The sequence below is a fragment of the Gallus gallus genome, chromosome 28 (assembly GCF_016699485.2).
Source record: "Gallus gallus isolate bGalGal1 chromosome 28, bGalGal1.mat.broiler.GRCg7b, whole genome shotgun sequence".
Classification (NCBI taxonomy): domain Eukaryota; kingdom Metazoa; phylum Chordata; class Aves; order Galliformes; family Phasianidae; genus Gallus; species Gallus gallus.
The window spans coordinates 2,150,688-2,168,814 of NC_052559.1; the positions used below are offsets into that span (position 1 = coordinate 2,150,688).

The window sequence follows — 18,127 nt, forward strand, 5'->3', positions numbered from 1 at the left end:
AGGTGAAGCTTTGGGCTTTGCTGCAAGGCTTTGGGCTTTCCTCCAGTCTTGGGCTGCTCTCCATGCTCGTCCAGCATCCCCACAGCACGCAGGACACTTAATGGACATCAGGAACAATGTATTATCAGAAAGAGTAGTAACGCATTGGCACAGCTGCTCAGGGAGGCGGTGGGGTCACCGTCCCTGGAGATGTGCAAGGAATGTGGAGATGTGGCACTGAGGGACATGGTCAGTGGGTGTGATGGGTCGGGGTTGGACCGGGTGATCTCAGGGTTCTGTTCCAACCTTAATGATAGCATCATAGAATGGCTTAGATTGGAAGAGACCTTAAAGATCATGGAGCTCCAATCCCGTTGCTGTGGGCTAGGTGACATCCTCCCTCCCCCCCACAAGCTCAGGCTGCCCAGTGCCCATCCATGGCACTGGGGACCTCCAGGAATGGGGCACTCACAGCCCTGGGCAGCAGTGCTGGGGCCTCAGCACCCTCTGGGTAAAAAATATTCTTCCTAACACCTGACCTCAATTTTCCCTCTTTTAATGTCTTTATGACTCTGTCATTCTTTAGCCCTTGCACACCTCCATGCAGCCCCAGCCCTGAAGCTCTTCAGGGGACAGCGGGGAGAGGGGACAGCGTTGTGATGCCCTGTGGCAGAGAGCCTGGAGCTCCTGGCATGCAGTGGGCCTGGAGAAACCACGGCACGAGCAAAGCAGATCACAGCGATGCCAAAACGCACCATCTCTACACACAGCTTTTCTTCATGACAACGTTTCTCCCACAGAGCACTCATTCAGACCCCTTCGGAGGTCCAGGCCCTCTGTGGAACATGGCTGCTTCCTTCTGCTGCTCCTCATAAAACACGGATCGTGTTGGAGCCAACTGGCAGAGCTGAACGGTAACCCAGCTAAGACACTTCCTCAGAGGAGGAGGGCCGGTGGCCCTCTGCCAAAGGGGACAATGTGGGACTGCAGCACTGCCCTGCGTGCGCTCCTGTTCCTGTTTACATGGAGGCTGGGCAGGTGATGGGAGAGGCTTCCCTGCATGTTTTTAAGGCAATGTTTTAACCAAGCGCCGCATCCCGGAGGAATCTGTGAGTGGAGGCTGAGCACAGAGGGCAGTGCCGTGCCTTGGCCATGGGCATGGCTCTGCAGCTGTGATGGGAGCTGTGGTAATGGGGGGATCATGCAGTGACCTCATCCCGACCGTGTATTGGGATGTGGACGTGTCCCCAATGCCCCACAGCCATGATGGGAGCTGTGATAATGGGAAGATCACGCAGTGACCCTATCCTGTCCAGGCCTGGATGTGTTCCCCTGAGACCCCACAGCCATAAGGGGAGCTGTGAGGAGATGTAACGTGGTGACCTCCTGGTAATGGGGACATCGTGTAGCAACCTTGTCCCAACCAGGCACTGGGACATGGAGGTGCCCCCAAGGTCCCGCAGCCATGAGGGGAGCTGTGAGATGTGATGACCTCCTCATAGCATGGAGGTCACACAGTGACCTCATCCTAGCCGTGCCCTGGGGCCTGGAGGTATCCCTGAGGCTCTGTAGTCACGATGGGAGCTGTGGTGATGGGGAGATCACACAGTGACCCTATCCTGTCCAAGCAATGGGGCCTGGACGTATCCCCCTGAGACCCCACAGCTCTGAGGGGAGCTGTGAGGGGATGTAACCTCCCGGTAACGGGGAGATCACATAGCAGCCTTCTCCTGGCCACGCAGTGGGGCCTGGAGGTGATCCCAAAGCCCCGCAGCCATGGGGGGAGCAGTGAGGGGCTGTCACGTGGTGATTTCCCCTGCATTGGGGTAACCTTGTCCCGCCTCCTCCACCAGCATCGAGGCCGTCGGGACCACCCGAACCTTCCAGAGCGGGTCAGTGCTTTTTGAGGCCAAACGTCGCCATGATGAGTGGAGGGCAAGCTTGGAGGACTGCGGCGCCACTTCACACCGCCAGGCCGGACGTGGCTGTGCCAGCACACACTGCGGCTGCGTGACGGGCCCGGCTGCCCGCCAGCAATTCCCCCCGAGGAGACGGAGCCCTGAAGGAGGGCGCTGAGCCGCACAGCGCCGCGCACCCCCACCCGCGCCCCGGGGTGCCATTTTGTCGAGGGCCGCCCCTCGCCCGTCACGCACGGCGCAGTCCGCCAGGGGGCGCTGTGGCGCGGCGGGGTCCGGGGCGGCGCGGCGCGGAGGGGCGCGGAGCCGCCAGGGGGCGCGTGGCGCGCCGCCTTTGTTGCCGTTGGCGCCTTCCTCTATATAAGCGGCGGCGGCGGCGGTGCGCGGGCTCCGGCGGGCTCGGCTCGGCTCGGCTCCGGCGGGCTCGCTTTTAGCTCTGCTCGGTTCGGCTCGGCTCAGGCCGGCACGGCGGCGGTGGGAGGATGGAGATGAAAAAGCGGCTCACGCTGGAGCTGCGCAACAAGAAGCCTGGAGAGGTAGCGCGGCCGCCGAGCACATGGCGGGGCTGGGAGGGCGGGGAGGGACGCGAGGAGAGCGGCGGGGCCCGGCCCGTGGGCGCCATGGCGGAGCGCGGGGCGGGCGCGCACGTGTTGGAGCGGGGCCGGGCCGCGCTGCCGCCGTTCCCGTGCCCGGAGTTCGCCCAAAATGGTGCCGAGATGGCTCCCGCCGCGCCGGGGCCGTCTAACATGGCCGGAGCGGCCCCGCGCACGCGGCTCGGCCATGTTAGGGGCGGCCCCGGGCGCTGCCCGCCGCCCGCGGGCGCCATGGAGGCCCTGCGCTGAGGGGAGGGGAGGCCGCGGGCCCGGTCGGAGCTGAGGGGCGGTGGGGCCCGGGGGCGCCTCGTGAGGGTGGGGGGAGGGGGACTGCGGCCTGCTCTGAGTGTGGGGCCGGGGGCTGCGGCCTTGGGCCTTCCTTAGAGCTCGCCGTGCCCCCAGGGCTGAGCCCGGTGCCAGCCAGCCCGCCCCGCTGCCGCGCGGGGAACGTGGGAAGGCGGCGTGCCGTCTCTGGGGGCTGCCCTGCGTGGGCTGCGCGGGGCTCTGATAGCCCTGCAGGCTCCCGGGGTGCGCTGAGCCACGCTCGCGGTGCGGCAGGCGATGGCAGCGGCGCGGGCTGTACTTTCCCCGCTGCTGGTGGTGATTCACAGCCCGTCCTCTCCTTCACGGAGGCAGTCAGGGCTGCGTGGGCTCGCCGTGAGGCCTCCCCTCAGCCGGGAGAGGAGAAAGTGGGGCTGCTGGCATCAAAGGTGGAAATTCCCGTGCTTGGGCCTATGCCTTTGAGTGGGGTTTCTCCTCTCTTGGAGGAGGGGAAGCTCAGTGCTGAGGCATGGACGTGAAGAGCCCACGTTGGCAGGAGGAGGGTGCTGTGATAGACCTACCCAGCCTAAAAAAAGGAGCGAGGCGATAGCTGAGCTGTCCTAAATCACTTTGCTGCTCGCTTTCCTTCTCCAGTGCCTCTTTGGCTGAACTTTCTGCCTTCCAGTGCCTGCCTGTGGCTCCTACGTCCTTTGCTGTGCTGAGGAATGCTGTCTGCTCAGCTGGTGGGGCCAGTTAAACTGCCTCGCTGCTATGGTGTTTAGATCACACTGCACACAGCGGTCAGCTGAAGCTCGAGGCAGGGAGTTTTGCACCCTTCCAAACCATTTGTGTTGTCCTTTGAGCCTCAGCTCCTGGAGCAGCCCATCACTGCTGCGTGCAGTGCTTCAGCAAAGAGGCCTGTCCTTATCTGAGGCCAGCCATGCCGCCCTGCTGGCTTCCTTGTAGCAAGATAGCTGTGACTGTCACCCAGCTCCTGGGACACATCCCTGCGTCTGTGCAGCACGTTGCCCTGGGTTGCTTAAAATCGAGCTGGGATCACAAGGAAAGCACTCCATAAATGGAGCTTGTGGTTGAAGTTAAAGCCTTTCTGGATGGTGAAGGAACTTGCAGAACAAGAACAGTTTGAGGAGCAGAAGTGTCCCTTTGAGGCTGCAAGCTGCAGGTTTCCTCTTGTTTGACACCAGGAATTTGAGTGTGTGGCATGCTGGGGAAAAGAGCAGGCTCAGAGCATGTGTGCCCTGCAGCCGAGGCTGGTACGAGCCAGTACTGCTGCTGGAAGGAGCAGTCCTGGCTGCTCAGTCCTGTTCTGCTTTTGCACTGCCAGCTGCAGCGTTTGTTCTGCTGGCCAGGGCAAGGCTCTGCTCCAAGTTAAGCAGGTCTCTCCTCAGCTAGGTTGGTTCTTAACCCAGTAATGTTCACTCTTCACTTCTGTGGTGGCACCAAGTGACAGCAGGAAAGTGTTGGCTTTGGCCACCTTTAGGCTTGGACACTGAGCCTCAGTTTAATCAGAGTTTTGTTTGAGGAGCAAAATGAGCTCAACTGCAAAACTGCTGTTTGCTGCTCTGCTCAGAGCCCTGACCAGGACAACCACCTCTGGAGTTTGTGTTAACTCATTTTGACCTGGGGTGCTGCTGTGAAGTTGGCAGGGCAGCCTTGGAAGAAAACTCCCTTCTCTTAGGACAAAGTGAAGTTGGTATGACTTCCTGAGAGTTGGCTGATCTGAGCAGGAGGTAAAATTAGAGATCTGCGAAGGAGGAATTTGGAGAACAACACGAGATTTTTTTTTGGCCAAGACTCGTTTTTGCATCTTGTGGGGAAGAATGTGTGGGGGGAAAAGCAAGTTTTGGGAATGGCTCACAAGAACTGGGGCTGTGCTTCAGAGAGAGGGGGCTGCCAGGTATGTGTGTCTGCCCTTTGAGTGCCTGCAGGGTGCAGTTCTGTGGTCTTATTGTTGTGAGGGGGTTTTATACTGGAAGAACAGGTAAAGATTACTGCTGTGCATGTAGTCTGTGCTTGGCAGGATATTGGGTGCCATCAGTGCATGAGGAGCTTGGAGGCTGTGGGGTGTGAGGGGTTTGCTCCATACAGTATTTTGATCTGAAAAGGACATATCAGGATCATTGAGTCCATGTGGAGATTCTTAATGGGGAGGTGCCTTCAGTGGCTGTTTGGGGCAGGTTTTCCAGTGCCCGAGGCAGGCCTAGTGTTGTGGGGTGGACCAAAGGGGACAGAACCAGGTGACCTTGTTTGGCATTCTGTTAGCTCAGCCCGGGTTGTGGCTCTGGTAGCTTTTTGAAGCTTTATGTGAAACGCTTTGATGCAACCTTATGGTTCAACCTTTGAAGGTTTCTTAGTGGAGAAAGGCTTCTGGCAGGCCTTGACTGGAGTCATATGATGTATGGTGGTACAAAGTTGCACAGCTTGTGCTTAAAAGGTGAAATCCTCACCACAGTAACTTGTGTTCTCTTAGAAGTGGTTCGGCTTTAAGATCTTGCATGTCCCTTAAGGTGAGCACAGGGAGACCTTTAGATGTGCCTGCTGCTGTGAAACTTCACTGTGCTTACAGTCAGCTTGATGAACTTGAGGTGAGGCTGAGCTGGATGTGCAATGACAGCTCCTGAGTGTCTCTGTTGGCAGGTGAAAGAGCTGGTCCTTGATAACTGCCGTTCAGATGATGGGAAGATCGTTGGGCTCTCTTCAGATTTTGAGAACCTGGAGTTCCTCAGCATGATCAATGTCAACCTGCTGTCCATCTCCAATCTCCCCAAACTTAACAAGCTCCGAAAGGTGAGTCCCATCTCCTGCAGTCTGAGACAGGCAGGCTTATCTCTCTCTGGTCAGACCTTGTTCCTGCATTAGCTGGAGAAAAGACACTTGGATTCTCAGTCTGAAAGTTGAGCAATTGAGAGGCTATTTTCTAGTGCAAGAAGATATTTTTGAGCTTGCATTTTAAGCATCCTTTTATGTTTTTACCATTGCAAATTTCAGTCCTGTATTTTAGGTTTTAGTGTTTGTAGTTAGATAGCAGGATGGGTACTCCCTCAGACTTGCAGTACCGAAGTGGCTGGGAGTGGTGCTATGTTAGCTTGGAAATGGGATCTCAGTGAAAACTGGAGCTGCTTCTCTAATGAGCAGGGTTCTGCTACGGTCTAGTTGTCAGGGAACTGTATTCCTTTTGTGAAAAGCTGAAACACTTTGTGACCATATGATGTTTTCTTCTGGCAGCTGGAGCTGAGTGATAACCGGATTTCTGGTGGCCTTGAAGTTCTAGCAGAGAGAACTCCTAACCTGACACACTTGAATCTAAGTGGCAACAAGATCAAAGACATCAATACCCTGGAACCCTTGGTGAGTGAAAGGCAGTGCTGGGATCTAAGGGATGATATTTCCTTTGGGGAGCATGTCTGTGCAGCAGAAGTCCAACATCTTGGTAACTGTTCCAACAGCACTTCGTGGTTCTGATGGGAACAGATGAGTTGGGTCCAATTTGAGGCTGGGCTAATAGTTAATGGCTCCACTGTCTGGAAAACCAGCAGCCAGTTGCTAAAAAGAAGCATGAAATTTGGGCTGGATGAGTAAAACTGTGGATGCAGTGCTCAGTGTCCATCTGAGAAAGGACCGTTAATGGGTCGGATGCAGTTTGAGGTAGGTGGCACCTGGGGTGTCATGGAGATGAGTTGCTTGGACACCAGTGAGGGCTTCCATTGCATCAATCCAAAGACACTGATGCTGCGCTGTGACCCTTGCACCATGGGTGCTGTCACAACTTACCCTGCAGGAGGTTCCCGTTGTGAATGCAGGAGCACCGTTGCTGGTGCAGCTAAACTGCCCCAAGGGAGGCTTTTGCCTTGTCATCTAGACTCTGTAGCTGTGAAAGGCCCTGATCGAGGGAGTTGGCCTCAGTAGCTGTTATCTTTGGTCCCTCCATCCCCTCCAGAAAGAGCTGGAAACTGTTCTCCTTTGCTTAGCTCGGTGCACAGTGTGATAGCCTGACCAGAGGAGCTGCTGTGGCTGTGCTGAAAGGCACATCAGGTACAGTTTGCAGGCACTGAGCTGCCTGTGTTGTGCTCTTGGGCATTTTGCCTGATGTTTTTGGGCACTGTGAGCCTGATTCTGTAATTCCTCCTGCTGTGTGGGAGCTGGGCACTGTGTTTGTTACCCACTCCATCATCTAAGAAGGAGTAAGATTCCCATGTGGGTCCAAGGAGAGGAAGCTGCAGGACAGGGGAGCTGAAAAGGAGTCATCTTTCAGCATAAGTGTTGTCCTACACTTAGAAAAACCAGCAACTTATCTCCACGTGAGGAGCATATGATGAAAATAATGCATGCAAATATACTTTTTGGTATTAGATATGGGTGGTAAGCAAACCATCTGTATTCTAATGGCTGCTTGATCTTCTATTAAAGTGTTGACTTGTGAATGATTTGCTGACTTAACTCTTTGCAGAAAAAGTTGCCAAACCTGCATAGTCTGGACCTCTTCAACTGCGAGGTGACGATGCTCATCAACTACCGGGAGAGTGTGTTCACCCTTCTGCCCCAGCTCACATACCTAGATGGATTTGATGCTGATGAGCAGGAAGCCCCCGACTCAGACCCTGAGGCAGATGGGGATGGACTGGAAGACGAGTATGAGAATGGGGAAGGTAAAGACTTTCTCCTTTTGCTTGGGAACAGCCCATTTTCCCGTTACTCTGTGGTTGTGTTGCTATATAAATGATTATAACGTGCCACTTAAGTAGGGGCTGTTTGGACAGCCCTGCTCATTCCTTTCTTTGGTGGGCTGCAGTGAAGTGAGGCTTGCTGCAAGCTGACAGAGCTTGCTTCTGGTACTCCTTGTGTGTGCTTGTTTGGTGCGAGGTCCTTCCTATTACTCCAGCTCTGGGAGGTGTGGGCATACTGTCTGGGGTTAGCAAATATTTGGAAACCATAATATTTTTGCTTTTTGGTAGAAGGTGAGGAAGAGGAGGATGATGATGAGGAAGATGACTTGGATGAAGAAGTCATTGACGAAGAAGATGATGAAGATGATGATCTGGAAGGTGAAGAGGAGGAGGATGGAGTAGATGACGAGGTGAGGCTCTCTGTCATTACTGAATGTCGTCAGCAGCATTTTGGCTTATTTAACAGTGTGTTTGTAGGTTAATCTTGTGACCCATCAGACCAGATGTCACAGGTGCCTCTTTGTGGGCAGATTCAAGGGGTCCTACCGTGGGCTTTGGCTTTTCCCATCCAAAAACTTTTTACTCAATCAGAGTTTTCTGGTTCAGTAGTTTTCTACTTGGACTGATGTTTCTGTAACAATTGTCAAGCCATAAAGCCATACATGTAACACTCCTAACAAGTGCTGTTAAAGAAAGAGGAGCTTCTCCATGCTCAGCTGGTACCTGGCACCCTAAGTAAGGCAGGAGCAGAGGTGAAGGAAAAGCATTGTGGTTTGTGTAACAAGGTGTCTTGTTTTGACTCTAGGAGGAAGATGAGGAGGAAGATGGTGAGGATGAAGAAGATGATGAAGCTGATGATGGTAAGTTGAATTCTAATAAACTATGTGCCTTGCAAAGCTGTCTTGACAGTCTTAGCACATTTAGAGCTTCCCAAGCTTCTGTGCCTTGTTGCCTTCAACTTTTCCATAACAGGTGCAGCGTCCCTCCTTGGAGACACTGCTGAGCTGTTGCTTGTGCCTGTGCTAACTATAAAATAGTGGCTAAAGCCTGAGAGTTAGGTGGTAGTGATGGGGAAATAAGTTTCAGTGCCTGTTAATACCTATCAAGCTGGGTAGATCTGTGAAATATTAGGGGTAAATTGCCTAGTGAACCAGTCAAAGTAGCTTGAACTGATGGTTCTTGCCAAACTGGGGTTTCTGTCATAGACTCTCATGTTAGCAGCCTCTTTGAGAGGTGCTCCTCTCTCCTATCAGCTCTAGAGACGGGTATAGACCTGAGCTTGACTTGAGTCCATACTCCTCTGGTGATAAACACCCAAACATGCTGACAGAACGTAGTGGCTGGCATGACTTGAAATTTCCTTGCTTGAGTTTGGTCAGAAACGACTGAGTTGTATATTTAAGTTTTTGGGAGTGCTCAACAAAAAGCCTGCTTTGGAGCACTCGATGAAATGTAGGATGCTCAGAGGTCATAAAAATAGCTACTGCTTCTTATGAGTCCATGCTTTTTGGGTAGCATGAGAAACTGAGCTGGGTGGATCTGATACGTCACGGTGAGAGTCTAGTCTGTGCTTGCTCACTGGCAAGCTGTGGCTGCTGAGGCTTGTAGCTGCAGTTCAAGTGCTGCTCCACAAGACTGAACAGAACTTCATGCTTCACTTCTGTTTGCAGACCTTCCACGAGGGGAGAAGAGAAAACGAAATCTAGAGGATGAAGGAGAGGAAGACCCAGAAGACGAAGAGGATGATGAGGATGACTGATCCCAGCGAGCCAATCAGTTTTACAGACTATGACTGTGCTTGTCTTAACCTCCCCGTTGTGTCTATGTGAGACTGTAAATCCCCATCTCCCACTCCTCCTCCCCTTTGTATGGCTGCAGCGTCCACAATATATTTTTTTAAGATGTAGAATACTGTAGGCATTCAGGGGAATCTTCCATACAAGGCTCTCTTTCTCACAAGTATCTCATGACCAAAGGCTTTCTCCGTTCTGTGGTTTGTGCAGCAGTTTGCAAAAAAAAAAAAAAAAAAAGAAAAAAATTTCCTCCTAGGGTATCTTTGGTGTCTGAAATCAGCCTTTGCCACACTGGACCCAGAGCTCCAGCCCACCACCCTGCCTGACAGCCAAGAAGGTGTGTTTGCTATCTGCGTGCCCTCAGACCTGCTTTCCGAAGACACTCGAGCCATCTTGAGCAGTGGGTGCCAATCTGGTTCATCTGAATGGACTCTTAAGCAACCGATCACTGAGGTCTCTCTGATCAGAAATAATGGTGATGTGATCTCTGGATATGCTTGAAGATACTTTAGTGCTGGGATTGTGGGGTGCCTGGGGTCTTGGGTGGGGGGTTGACTGCTTGCAAGACCTGGTACCTCTGGTGATGCACCTTGCAGTAGCCCTGCACTTGCTTTCCTACTTTTTATAAACTGGAATATTTTTGTTTCCTGATTGCCACCTAACAACTTTGACTTGGATGCCCAAGTAGTGCTGATTTATGGTCCCGAACATCTGCTGTGCTGAGGCTTGTCATCGTTGTAGCAGCCTGTGCTTTGGGAAGAGGTAGGAAATAGCAGGTTTAGGGATACTGCACTTCTGTCAAACTCCATTTCGCACTGTACAGAACACGTTCAACCAGTATCACTGTGATGCACCTAACTCGGCGTTCCCCAGGAGACCGTGTTAGCCTATATAATCTCAGGGTCCTTCTGCTAGCCAGTAACAGCTCTGGACAGTTGCCTGGTGTGTGTCCTCCTCCTTTTTCCTTTTCAGCACGATGAGAAGTGCATCGATCAGAAATCCAACTTGCTCCTACTCATGCTATTCACATGCTGCAGGAGCAGCCATGGAGCATGTTTCCCTCTGACCTGGGGTGGCTGGAGCAGGGAAGGGGGGAATTGGACCAGGGCTAGCTCTCCACTGCAGGGTTTCTGGCCTCTGACCCTTCCTTTGCCACGAAGAGTCCAGATGGCACAGCTGATAGCTTCCGGAGCATCCTGGCCTTGTGGCCTCCAGGGATGGGGAACTGTTGGGTGCTGGGTGCCTGCGTTTGGGGACAGAGGGAGCAACACAGTGCTGGGGGTGTCCCACTGCTGCGGGGGGCACTGGCACTTTGCAGAGCTCTGCTCGGTGCTCCGGGCAGTGCTTTGGCACCCGGTGCTTGGAGGTGAGGCTCACAGTTCCTTCAGGAGTGGTGTGTGTTTGCAGCACCTCGGAGTTCCTGTTGCTTTGTTCTGTTCTCGCTGTTGTCTCTTGCATTGTACAGTAGCTGTAACCATTCAGAGAAGAACTACTCCTGTAAAATGCAAACTGAGTAACTTATAAATGTTAAAGGAATTTAAAAAAAGGAAAAAAAAAAATCAGAGCAGCAGTTACTTCTAATTTTTTTTTCCCTGCATTTTTAGCAGATTGTATGGATTTTATAATAGCCTAGTCACTGTCAGGTTTCGATTGGTCAGACTAGTCCCAGGAATAAGGATCTCCAGCCCTTTTGTATCTTTTGTTACAAAATTTGGATAAAACTTTTAATAAAGACTTCAGTTTTTAAAAATCCATTGCAATCAATGTTGTCTTCACTGCCTCTGCTTTAGGAACACCAGAGCTGCCAGCAGCCCATGGAAGCCCTGGCTTGGAAGTTCTGGGGCAGTTTTTCTTGAGCAGCTGGATCCTCTCCCACAGCAGTGATGGCTCTGCTCACCTTTCCATGGCCTTTTTTTGCTCTGAGCCCCAGCTGGGAGCATTCCTGGTAAGTGAAGCTTGTCTGTTATCGTTGTGGGGGGTGGGGGGGCTTCTTAATAGGGGTGGAGCAGGGGGCTTGGATGGGAAATGTGTTGGGGAATCCACGCAGGATGTGTCTGTGGGGTCTGTACGGCATTGGTGCAGCTCTGATCTGGGCTGCTCCTGGGAATTGCCAGCACCAGGTTCAGGGGGAGCTGTGGGGCTGCTGGAAGACGGGTAGGTGTGTGTCTGCTTTTCTATCTGTAGGAAAAGTCTCCAGTTCAATGTTGAGAAATGTCTGAGAACAGCTTCAACTCCGCTGGGAGGCCCTGCTGAGCACAGTGATACAGCTTAAGGGTGGAGAGAGGTGAACAGCCCCAATGTTGGGGTGTCCAGGCAGCGCTGGAGCAGGGATTGGGTGGTGGGGGCTGAACCCGGGAGGGCTTTGGAGGACTCAGAAAGGTGAGCTGTGCCCCCTCCCTGGGGGCTTAAGGTGCCTGTGGGGCTGTGTGGTCCTGCTGAGCTGTGACTGCCAGTTCTGTGTGGGCTTTACCTCGGGCTCAGGGTGGTTGTGCACAGTGCACTGCTCTGTGGCCAGCCCAGGGGCTGGTGAGGGTCTGTGCAGCCTCCTTGCTGCTGCTCAGTGCTCTGTCCCCAGCAGGACTGGCTGGGGCTGCTCCCCGTGCTCTCCTTCCCCTGTGCACAGAGCTGGGTGTGCCGGAGCTGTGGCTGCAGGGCTGCATGGAGGGAGCTGGGAGCATGCAGCCCCCTCATGATCTGTGTTATGGGAAAAGAGCAGCTTCAGCTGTGCTGCAGGAATCCCACAGTGCATACCCTACAGCTGCTGCGTGGGATCCATGGGGTGTTGTATCATGGAATGGGTAGAGTAGCTCACAGCTACTGCTTGCAGCAAACCCATCTTCCAGCCAATGAAAATAAAAGCTCCAGGTGCTGCAGTGCAGGGGGCAAAGCCTGAGCTCCCAGCAGGGCAGCAGGATGATGGGGGCTGCCTCTGGATGACTGTGGCCTCCTCCCTATGGAGTTTGTTCCAGATGCTGTGTCTCCTTCAAGCCCACCCTTTCCACACCCTTCCCATGTTGGGACCCTCTGCTGTGCAATGCAGACCCTCTGCTCCTCCATCTGCCCCCTCTCTGGGATGGGGGGCAGCTCCTTAGGGCTGGCACAGCTCCCTGTTGCCCCCGACAGAGGCTCTCCCAGCCGCTCCTCCTGTACAATTCCTATTTATTAATTTCCAGACCTTGTTCCTGAGCATCCACTGGGCTCCCCTCAGCCCCCTCCCCCCCCCAGGCTGGAGCAATGGAACTTCTAAGGAAGGGAGAGACACGAGGGCTCCTGGGGGGGGTTTAGCATTTCAAAAATAAAGGAGAGACTCAAAAAGAAAAAAAAAAAACAAAACAAATTGCCACCCTCCTCTGGCAGCCCATGCTGGGGGATGCTCCCAGGGTCCCAGTGCTGCAATGTGGAGCATGTGGTGCCCTCAGCTCAGCAGGAGCAGAGCTCCTCAGAGCTGTGAGTACAGGGAGTTCTCCATCTCTGGCGTCAGCTTCGAGTGGAAGGAGGCGATGCTCACCCCAAAATCTGCGGGGAGAAGGAAGAGAGCCATCAGGTCTGGGGCTGAGCTGCAGGGGTTGCTTTGGGGGCATGCAGTGGTTTGGAAGCACACTGGGATGTTATGCAGGAGGACAGCGGTGGGGTTGATCCCCATTAACACCTCCCCCAAACCACCCCCTCTGAGAGCCCCATTCTCCCCCCTTAGGGGCTGAGAGAAGGCGATGCTCATGCTTAATCCCATTCAAAGGAATTGTCTGGGGTCCCCCCCCCCCCTTCCCAAGGCCATACCCATGTCTGTGTCCATGCGCCCAGCTGGTGCTGCGTTCTTGCGGTGCTCCTCGATGTGCAGCGTCATCTCCTCCCGCGAGGCGGTGGAGTAGGGGCACTGCATGCAGGTGTAGCGGCCCCGCGTGTGCTCCCACACGATGCGGCTGTTGGAGGAGTGCCCTGCAAGGACAGGTGAAGGAGGGAAGCACAGAGCCTGCTGGGAGCACCCGTGGGCATGAGTGGGATGTGTACGGGGCAGCGCGGTGGAGCTGTGGGGTAGGAGCCTCCCACTGTGAGCACTGCAATATGAACGGATCGCAGGTTTGGGGGAGACCCCACAGTTAGAGGGGGGGGTCCCAAACTTAAAGTGGAGTTGACCACGGGTGTTGCATGGAGCTGTGCAGTGGAGCTGCGGGGTAGGAGAACCCCACTCCAAGGAGGGACACCAAATCTGGGGGAGTCCCCCACATCTAGAGAGGGGGACCCCAAATCTTGGAGCATAGCTGGCCATAGGTATCACATGGACCTGTGATATGCACAGGTCCACTCTCTGTGGGAGGGACTCCAAATCCGGGGAAGACCCCCAAACAGCAGAGTTGGCCACGGGCATCACATGAAACTGTCCCTTGGCCATGGCTGCTGGAAAAACGGGGGGGTCTGAGTCCAAGCAACTGCTGCACCCCCTCTTGGTGCTGCTGCTGAACCCAAGCTTAGCAGATTCTGGTGTGGTGGGGGGGAATGATGCAGACAGCAACAACCCCCCCCCTACCTAGGCAGCATCCCCTCTGCACGGGGCTCCCCAAAATGAGGGTACTTTCCCTCCCCGCTGTGCTCTGGGGGCTCTCCCCTCCCCTACAGTCCCCCCTTACACCTCCCCCCACCCCCCAGTGACAAAGCAGCCCCCAACCAGTCGGTGCCGAACTAACCTGGAGTCACTCCTGAGCCAAAGCATGGGAGGAGTGGGCTGACACTCACACCTGCGGAGGGAATCGAGGGGCGAGACAAGCATTAGGCCTTCCCCTCCCTGGGTGGGGGGGACGTGGGGGGCAGGCCTGGCACCCCAGCATGCGGGGGAGCAGCAGGGCTGGGCCAATTTAGAGGATTTTCATCGCTTTCGTTATTTTTTCTTTCCCAATTTGGTGGGGGGGAGATGGGGAACGGCGGTGGGATGAGGCAGAGGGCGGTGGGGGTGGGCAGCTCCGGGCTGTGGGCTATGGGGCGAAGGGGGGCTCCTTGCTGGCCGTCGTGGTGTCCTGGTCCGGGAGCAGAAGAAGCATTGCCCTAACGGCCGTCTGCGCTCACCTTGGCTCTTCTTCCAGACGGCGTTGGAGGCCGATGGGCCATGGCTGGGCGAGCAGGGCCGCAGGCGGGGCTGGGCCGTGGGCAGGCTGAAGGGCACCGGGGGGTGCACGTAGGAGAGGAATGGCACCGAGGAAGGGGGAGGAGGAGGAGGAGGCCCCGAGAAGCGAGTCAAGGTCGGAGGGCCGAACAGGTTGGGTTCCAGCAGCGGGAAGGGGTGCGGGGCCGGCGGGACGAGCGGCAGCGCTTCCAGCGAGCCGGGCAGCTCGGGCAGGCTGGAGGCCGTGTCTGTGCCAGGGGTTGTGGTGATGGCTTCTTTCTCCGTGTGCCGGATGACGGTGGGAGGCTTGGGCAGCCCCTCGGGGGGCGGTTTGGCCGTGGGTTCCTTCTCTTGGGTGGAGGCGGGGGGCAGGGTGGGCTTCTCGGCCCTTTGGGGCGGCGGCGCGGGGCTGCTGGCGCGGTCGGAGCAGACGTGGAGGTGCTTGAAGAGGGAACGGTGGGTGCGGAAGCGCAGCAGGCAGTTCTCACACCTGTGGGGCCACAGGCAGCGTCAGGCGTGGGGCACGTCCTCCCCTGGTCACTTTGGGGCATGCAAACCCCCCTGACCTGGGGTCTGCCCCCTTAGAGTGGGGTACTGGGTGGCCCCAAATGGGGTGTGGGATGGGGCTGTGTGTACCTGGGATGGGTCTGTGGAGAGACACGGGGTGGGGATGGGAGAGAGAAGGGGATAGGGACAAATGGGGGACAAGGGGCAAGTGTGGGGGGGGGCAGGACTCACTTGAAGTAGCGGTTGGGTTTGTAGTGCACTTTCATGTGGGCCATGAGGTCCTGCATGCTGGGGAAGGTCTCTGTGCAGCCCAGCGTGGGGCACTGGAAGGTTTTGCCTGCAAAAAAAGAAACGGGGCTGAGTCAGTGCTGTGCTGTGCCCCTGGGTGGGGATCCTGGTGCAGTCCTCATCCCTTTCCATGCTGTGTCCCCATACCCCCCCCAGGCTCCATGAGCACTATTTGTGCACCACGGGGCATCCCCATCTTGCCGTTCCCTTACCCTCAAGGGACTGCGTGGGTCTGTAGTGCACCTTCAGGTGGTCCATCAGCTCTTGCATGCTGGGAAAAGCCAATCTGCAGCCGTAGCTGGAGCAGGCGTAGTGCTTCCCTGCAAGAAGACACCGCTATTGGCCTCATCCCCTGTCCTGACTCACCCGTGGGTCACCGGGATGGGTGATGCACTCAGCTCACCTGGGGCCGGACGGCGCTTTAGGAGCCGCAGGTCCTGTGCTGGGGGGGCTCCTCCGCTCCCCAGGGCTGTCATGGGGCCTGCAGGGAAGAGGTGGTGGGGTTGGTGCTCTGTGCAGCCATCGTGAACCCAAACCCTCACCCCTGCCCTGGCCACGGAGCAGAGCGTGATCTGGGGGGGTTTGGGACCGTAGCTCTGTGCCTACAGTAGGATTTCTGGTGTCCCCCAGCGTCACACCCCTCAGACAGCAGCCTGCCCCACACCATCCCAGGGACTCACCTGCCCCACACCATCCCAGGGACTCACCTGCCCCCTCCCCGGCGTATTTCCCCCCCAGGGAGAAGTTGGGCAGAGCTTCATCCTTCTCCGTCTTCATGGCCGCTGCAGGACACGGGGCTCTCCTCTTCTTCGTGGTGCTGCAGCCAACCGAGGAGCAGGGATTAACACAGCACGGAGCAACAACCACCTCCTCCTGCTCTTCTCTGGGTGTTAAAAGCCATCCCCCTCCCTCCCCACCTCTCCCACCCCACGTATGGTCCCCAAAGCAAGCAAACGTCACTCCCTCTGCCACGTGCCATGGGACACTGCTCCCATGCATCACCAGCTTCTAGGGTCAGGTGCAGCACAGCATCCATAGGCAAATCCTACCCTGGACCCACAGGACTTCTCCCCCCCCTCCCCCCCCAGGTGACACAGTAATGGAGGTATTTCCTCAGCTTTTGAGGGAAAAATCAGCTTAAAACACATGGTTTTGGGGTGCTGTGGGTCTGCAACCTGTATTGGGAAGCACAGCCCGGATGGATGGGGGGGTTCTCAGCACATGGGGTGACACTGAAAGGAGCTGCTGGGGTTGGTGCTGGGGCCCTCGAGCAGTGTCCATCCCAGGGGCTGGCAGCCCCCATACACCACAGCTTCCAATGAATTTCCTGATTTCTTGAAAAAAAAACAAACTTGGGAAAACTGCCTTTTTGGTGTCCTGCTCCCTTATGGCCTCGTCTGGACGGGGCTGGCACTGGGACCAAGTGGTGCCACTGGTGGCATTGGGTTTCCAGCAATACGTGATGATCCCATGGATAGGTCGGGTCAGGAAACAACGTAGGAGCATCACTGCTCCAGGCACTGTCCCTGACACAGCGAGGAGCTGCACGGACACAGCACGCTTTGCCCCCCAGACCCCAGCTTTGGGGGAGGTGGTGGCACCTGCACCGTTCTGCTGCCATCTGTCCCCCCTATCAGGACAGCATCCTTCTGCAACGCTCAGCACAGCGCTGTGAGCCAACGTTCCCATCCCCAGGACCTTATGGAGACGTCACCCCCAACCCCAGAGCAAACCCTGCCCTGGAAACCCAAATCCTGGAGCCGTTGCACACAGAGTCAATTTTCATAGCATTTTCCTGCAAACCCAATGGCACTGCTGTGCTGAGTGGGGACCCCAAAATAACCCCTTCTGGGGCCCAAGGGGTTCACAGCCTTTGGTCACCCAGAGCAGCTCCAGGACTGATTCCATTAATAATGAGCACAGCTCGTCTCCCTCAAGCAAACCAGAGGGTTTATGTGATGGAGAGACATTCACAAATCCACTCCAGGAGGAGAAATGGGACCAATAATCCCATCCGAGCATCTCCGTGATCAGCAGCTCTGCAGCCTGGGAGATGAGAGACAAAGGCTGGCTCGTGGGACCGCCCCTGGGAGGTGACAGCCGAGCAGGGACCCCCGGGTCTGCCTTTGCCCCCCCCCCCATCTTTACCCCATGGGTGCGGGAGGAGGACGCAGGGTGACCCCAGGGATGCTCAGGGTGCCAACGCGTCCCGGTGCTCCCAAACTCACGGGGATGGAGGGATGCCATGCGTGGGGGGCTCCCAGCTGCTCACCCCATGGCTACCAGCCCTATGGCTGGCACCCCCCTGGCTAGCAGCGCCCTGTGGCTGCTGGCCCCCATAGATAATACACTCATGGCTACCAACCCCTGTGGCTGGTAGCCCACCCCTGCTAACAGCCCCTTTGTATTACTGACAGCCCTCCAGCAACAATACACCACGGCTAGCAGCCTCTATGGCTCACAGCCCCCCATGCTAACAGCCCCCCAACAATACACCCATGGCTACCATCCCCTACGGTCAGCAGCATCCCATCTACCCCCCCTCCCCCCCCAAAAAAAGCCCCTTTGTCTTACCAGCAGCCCCCCAACAACAACACAACACGGCTACCATCCCCCTACGGCCGGTACCCCCCTGCTAACACTCTCTTTGTATTACTGACAGCCCCCCAACACCACACCACGGCTAACAGCACCACGGCCAGTAGCCCCCCCATGCAGCCCCCCCCCCTGCTAGCACCCGCCTGGTACAATTGACAGCCCCCCCCACTACCCCAAATCCCGGCCAGCAGCCCCTATGGCCAATAGGCACCCCCAGCTCTCCCTGTACAAACAGCCCTATCGGGGCTGACCCCACCCTGAGGGCACCGCAGCCTCCGCAATGTCCCCCCCCCCCCCCCCTCCTTCCCAGCGCGGGGCCGCCCGCACGTACCGGGGCTGCGGGGGGGTCCGGAGCGCTCATCAGCGGCGGCGGTGCGGCCGCGGGGCCATTTTCTGCTCTCGGAGCTGTCGC

At 56.2% G+C, this 18,127-nt stretch overlaps 2 protein-coding genes across 8 annotated transcripts; one reads left to right on the forward strand and one right to left on the reverse strand.

Moving 5' to 3' along the window:
* Nucleotides 1–2,240: 2,240 nt before the first annotated feature.
* ANP32B (acidic (leucine-rich) nuclear phosphoprotein 32 family, member B) lies at nt 2,241–10,979 on the forward strand. 4 transcript variants are annotated; one of them, XM_015299813.4, is made up of 7 exons: nt 2,241–2,431; nt 5,408–5,557; nt 5,996–6,118; nt 7,218–7,416; nt 7,723–7,844; nt 8,240–8,294; nt 9,105–10,979. In XM_015299813.4, the coding sequence occupies exons 1-7, from the start codon at nt 2,378–2,380 to the stop codon at nt 9,191–9,193; spliced, it is 792 nt and encodes a 263-aa protein (XP_015155299.1). In that variant the 5' UTR covers nt 2,241–2,377; the 3' UTR covers nt 9,194–10,979. The 4 variants fall into 4 exon arrangements, with proteins under 4 accessions (XP_015155299.1, NP_001026105.1, XP_046760531.1 ...); NM_001030934.2 differs by having other exon boundaries at nt 7,726–7,844; XM_046904575.1 differs by lacking the exon at nt 2,241–2,431 and adding an exon at nt 2,497–2,603 and having other exon boundaries at nt 7,726–7,844.
* Nucleotides 10,980–12,369: 1,390 nt separating this feature from the next.
* ZNF414 (zinc finger protein 414) lies at nt 12,370–18,125 on the reverse strand. Of its 4 annotated transcripts, none has more exons than XM_046904645.1 (10): nt 18,047–18,125; nt 17,092–17,163; nt 15,825–15,934; nt 15,521–15,598; nt 15,330–15,437; nt 15,061–15,166; nt 14,286–14,812; nt 13,910–13,960; nt 13,005–13,163; nt 12,370–12,743 (listed from the first exon to the last, which is right to left on the reverse strand). In XM_046904645.1, exons 3-10 carry the CDS (start codon nt 15,892–15,894, stop codon nt 12,667–12,669), a joined length of 1,176 nt encoding a protein of 391 aa, XP_046760601.1. In that variant the 5' UTR covers nt 15,895–15,934; nt 17,092–17,163; nt 18,047–18,125; the 3' UTR covers nt 12,370–12,666. The 4 variants fall into 4 exon arrangements, with proteins under 4 accessions (XP_046760601.1, XP_046760600.1, XP_046760599.1 ...); XM_046904644.1 differs by having other exon boundaries at nt 17,061–17,163; XM_046904643.1 differs by having other exon boundaries at nt 16,999–17,163.
* Between the last annotated feature and the right edge of the window lie 2 nt (nt 18,126–18,127).

What these genes read in the sequence shown, in the direction of transcription:
- ANP32B (XM_015299813.4), top strand. Translation starts at nt 2,378, where the DNA reads ATGGAGATGAAAAAGCGGCTCACGCTGGAGCTGCGCAACAAGAAGCCT. An exon ending in AACTTAACAAGCTCCGAAAG is followed by an intron (nt 5,558 to 5,995) that starts GTGAGTCCCATC and finishes TTCTTCTGGCAG; the next exon opens with CTGGAGCTGAGTGATAACCG. An exon ending in AGATGATGAAGCTGATGATG is followed by an intron (nt 8,295 to 9,104) that starts GTAAGTTGAATT and finishes TTCTGTTTGCAG; the next exon opens with ACCTTCCACGAGGGGAGAAG.
- ZNF414 (XM_015299849.4), bottom strand. Translation starts at nt 15,894, where the DNA reads ATGAAGACGGAGAAGGATGAAGCTCTGCCCAACTTCTCCCTGGGGGGG. An exon ending in ACCCACGCAGTCCCTTGAGG is followed by an intron (nt 15,167 to 15,329) that starts GTAAGGGAACGG and finishes CTTTTTTTGCAG; the next exon opens with GCAAAACCTTCCAGTGCCCC. An exon ending in AAACCCAACCGCTACTTCAA is followed by an intron (nt 14,813 to 15,060) that starts GTGAGTCCTGCC and finishes GTGGCCCCACAG; the next exon opens with GTGTGAGAACTGCCTGCTGC.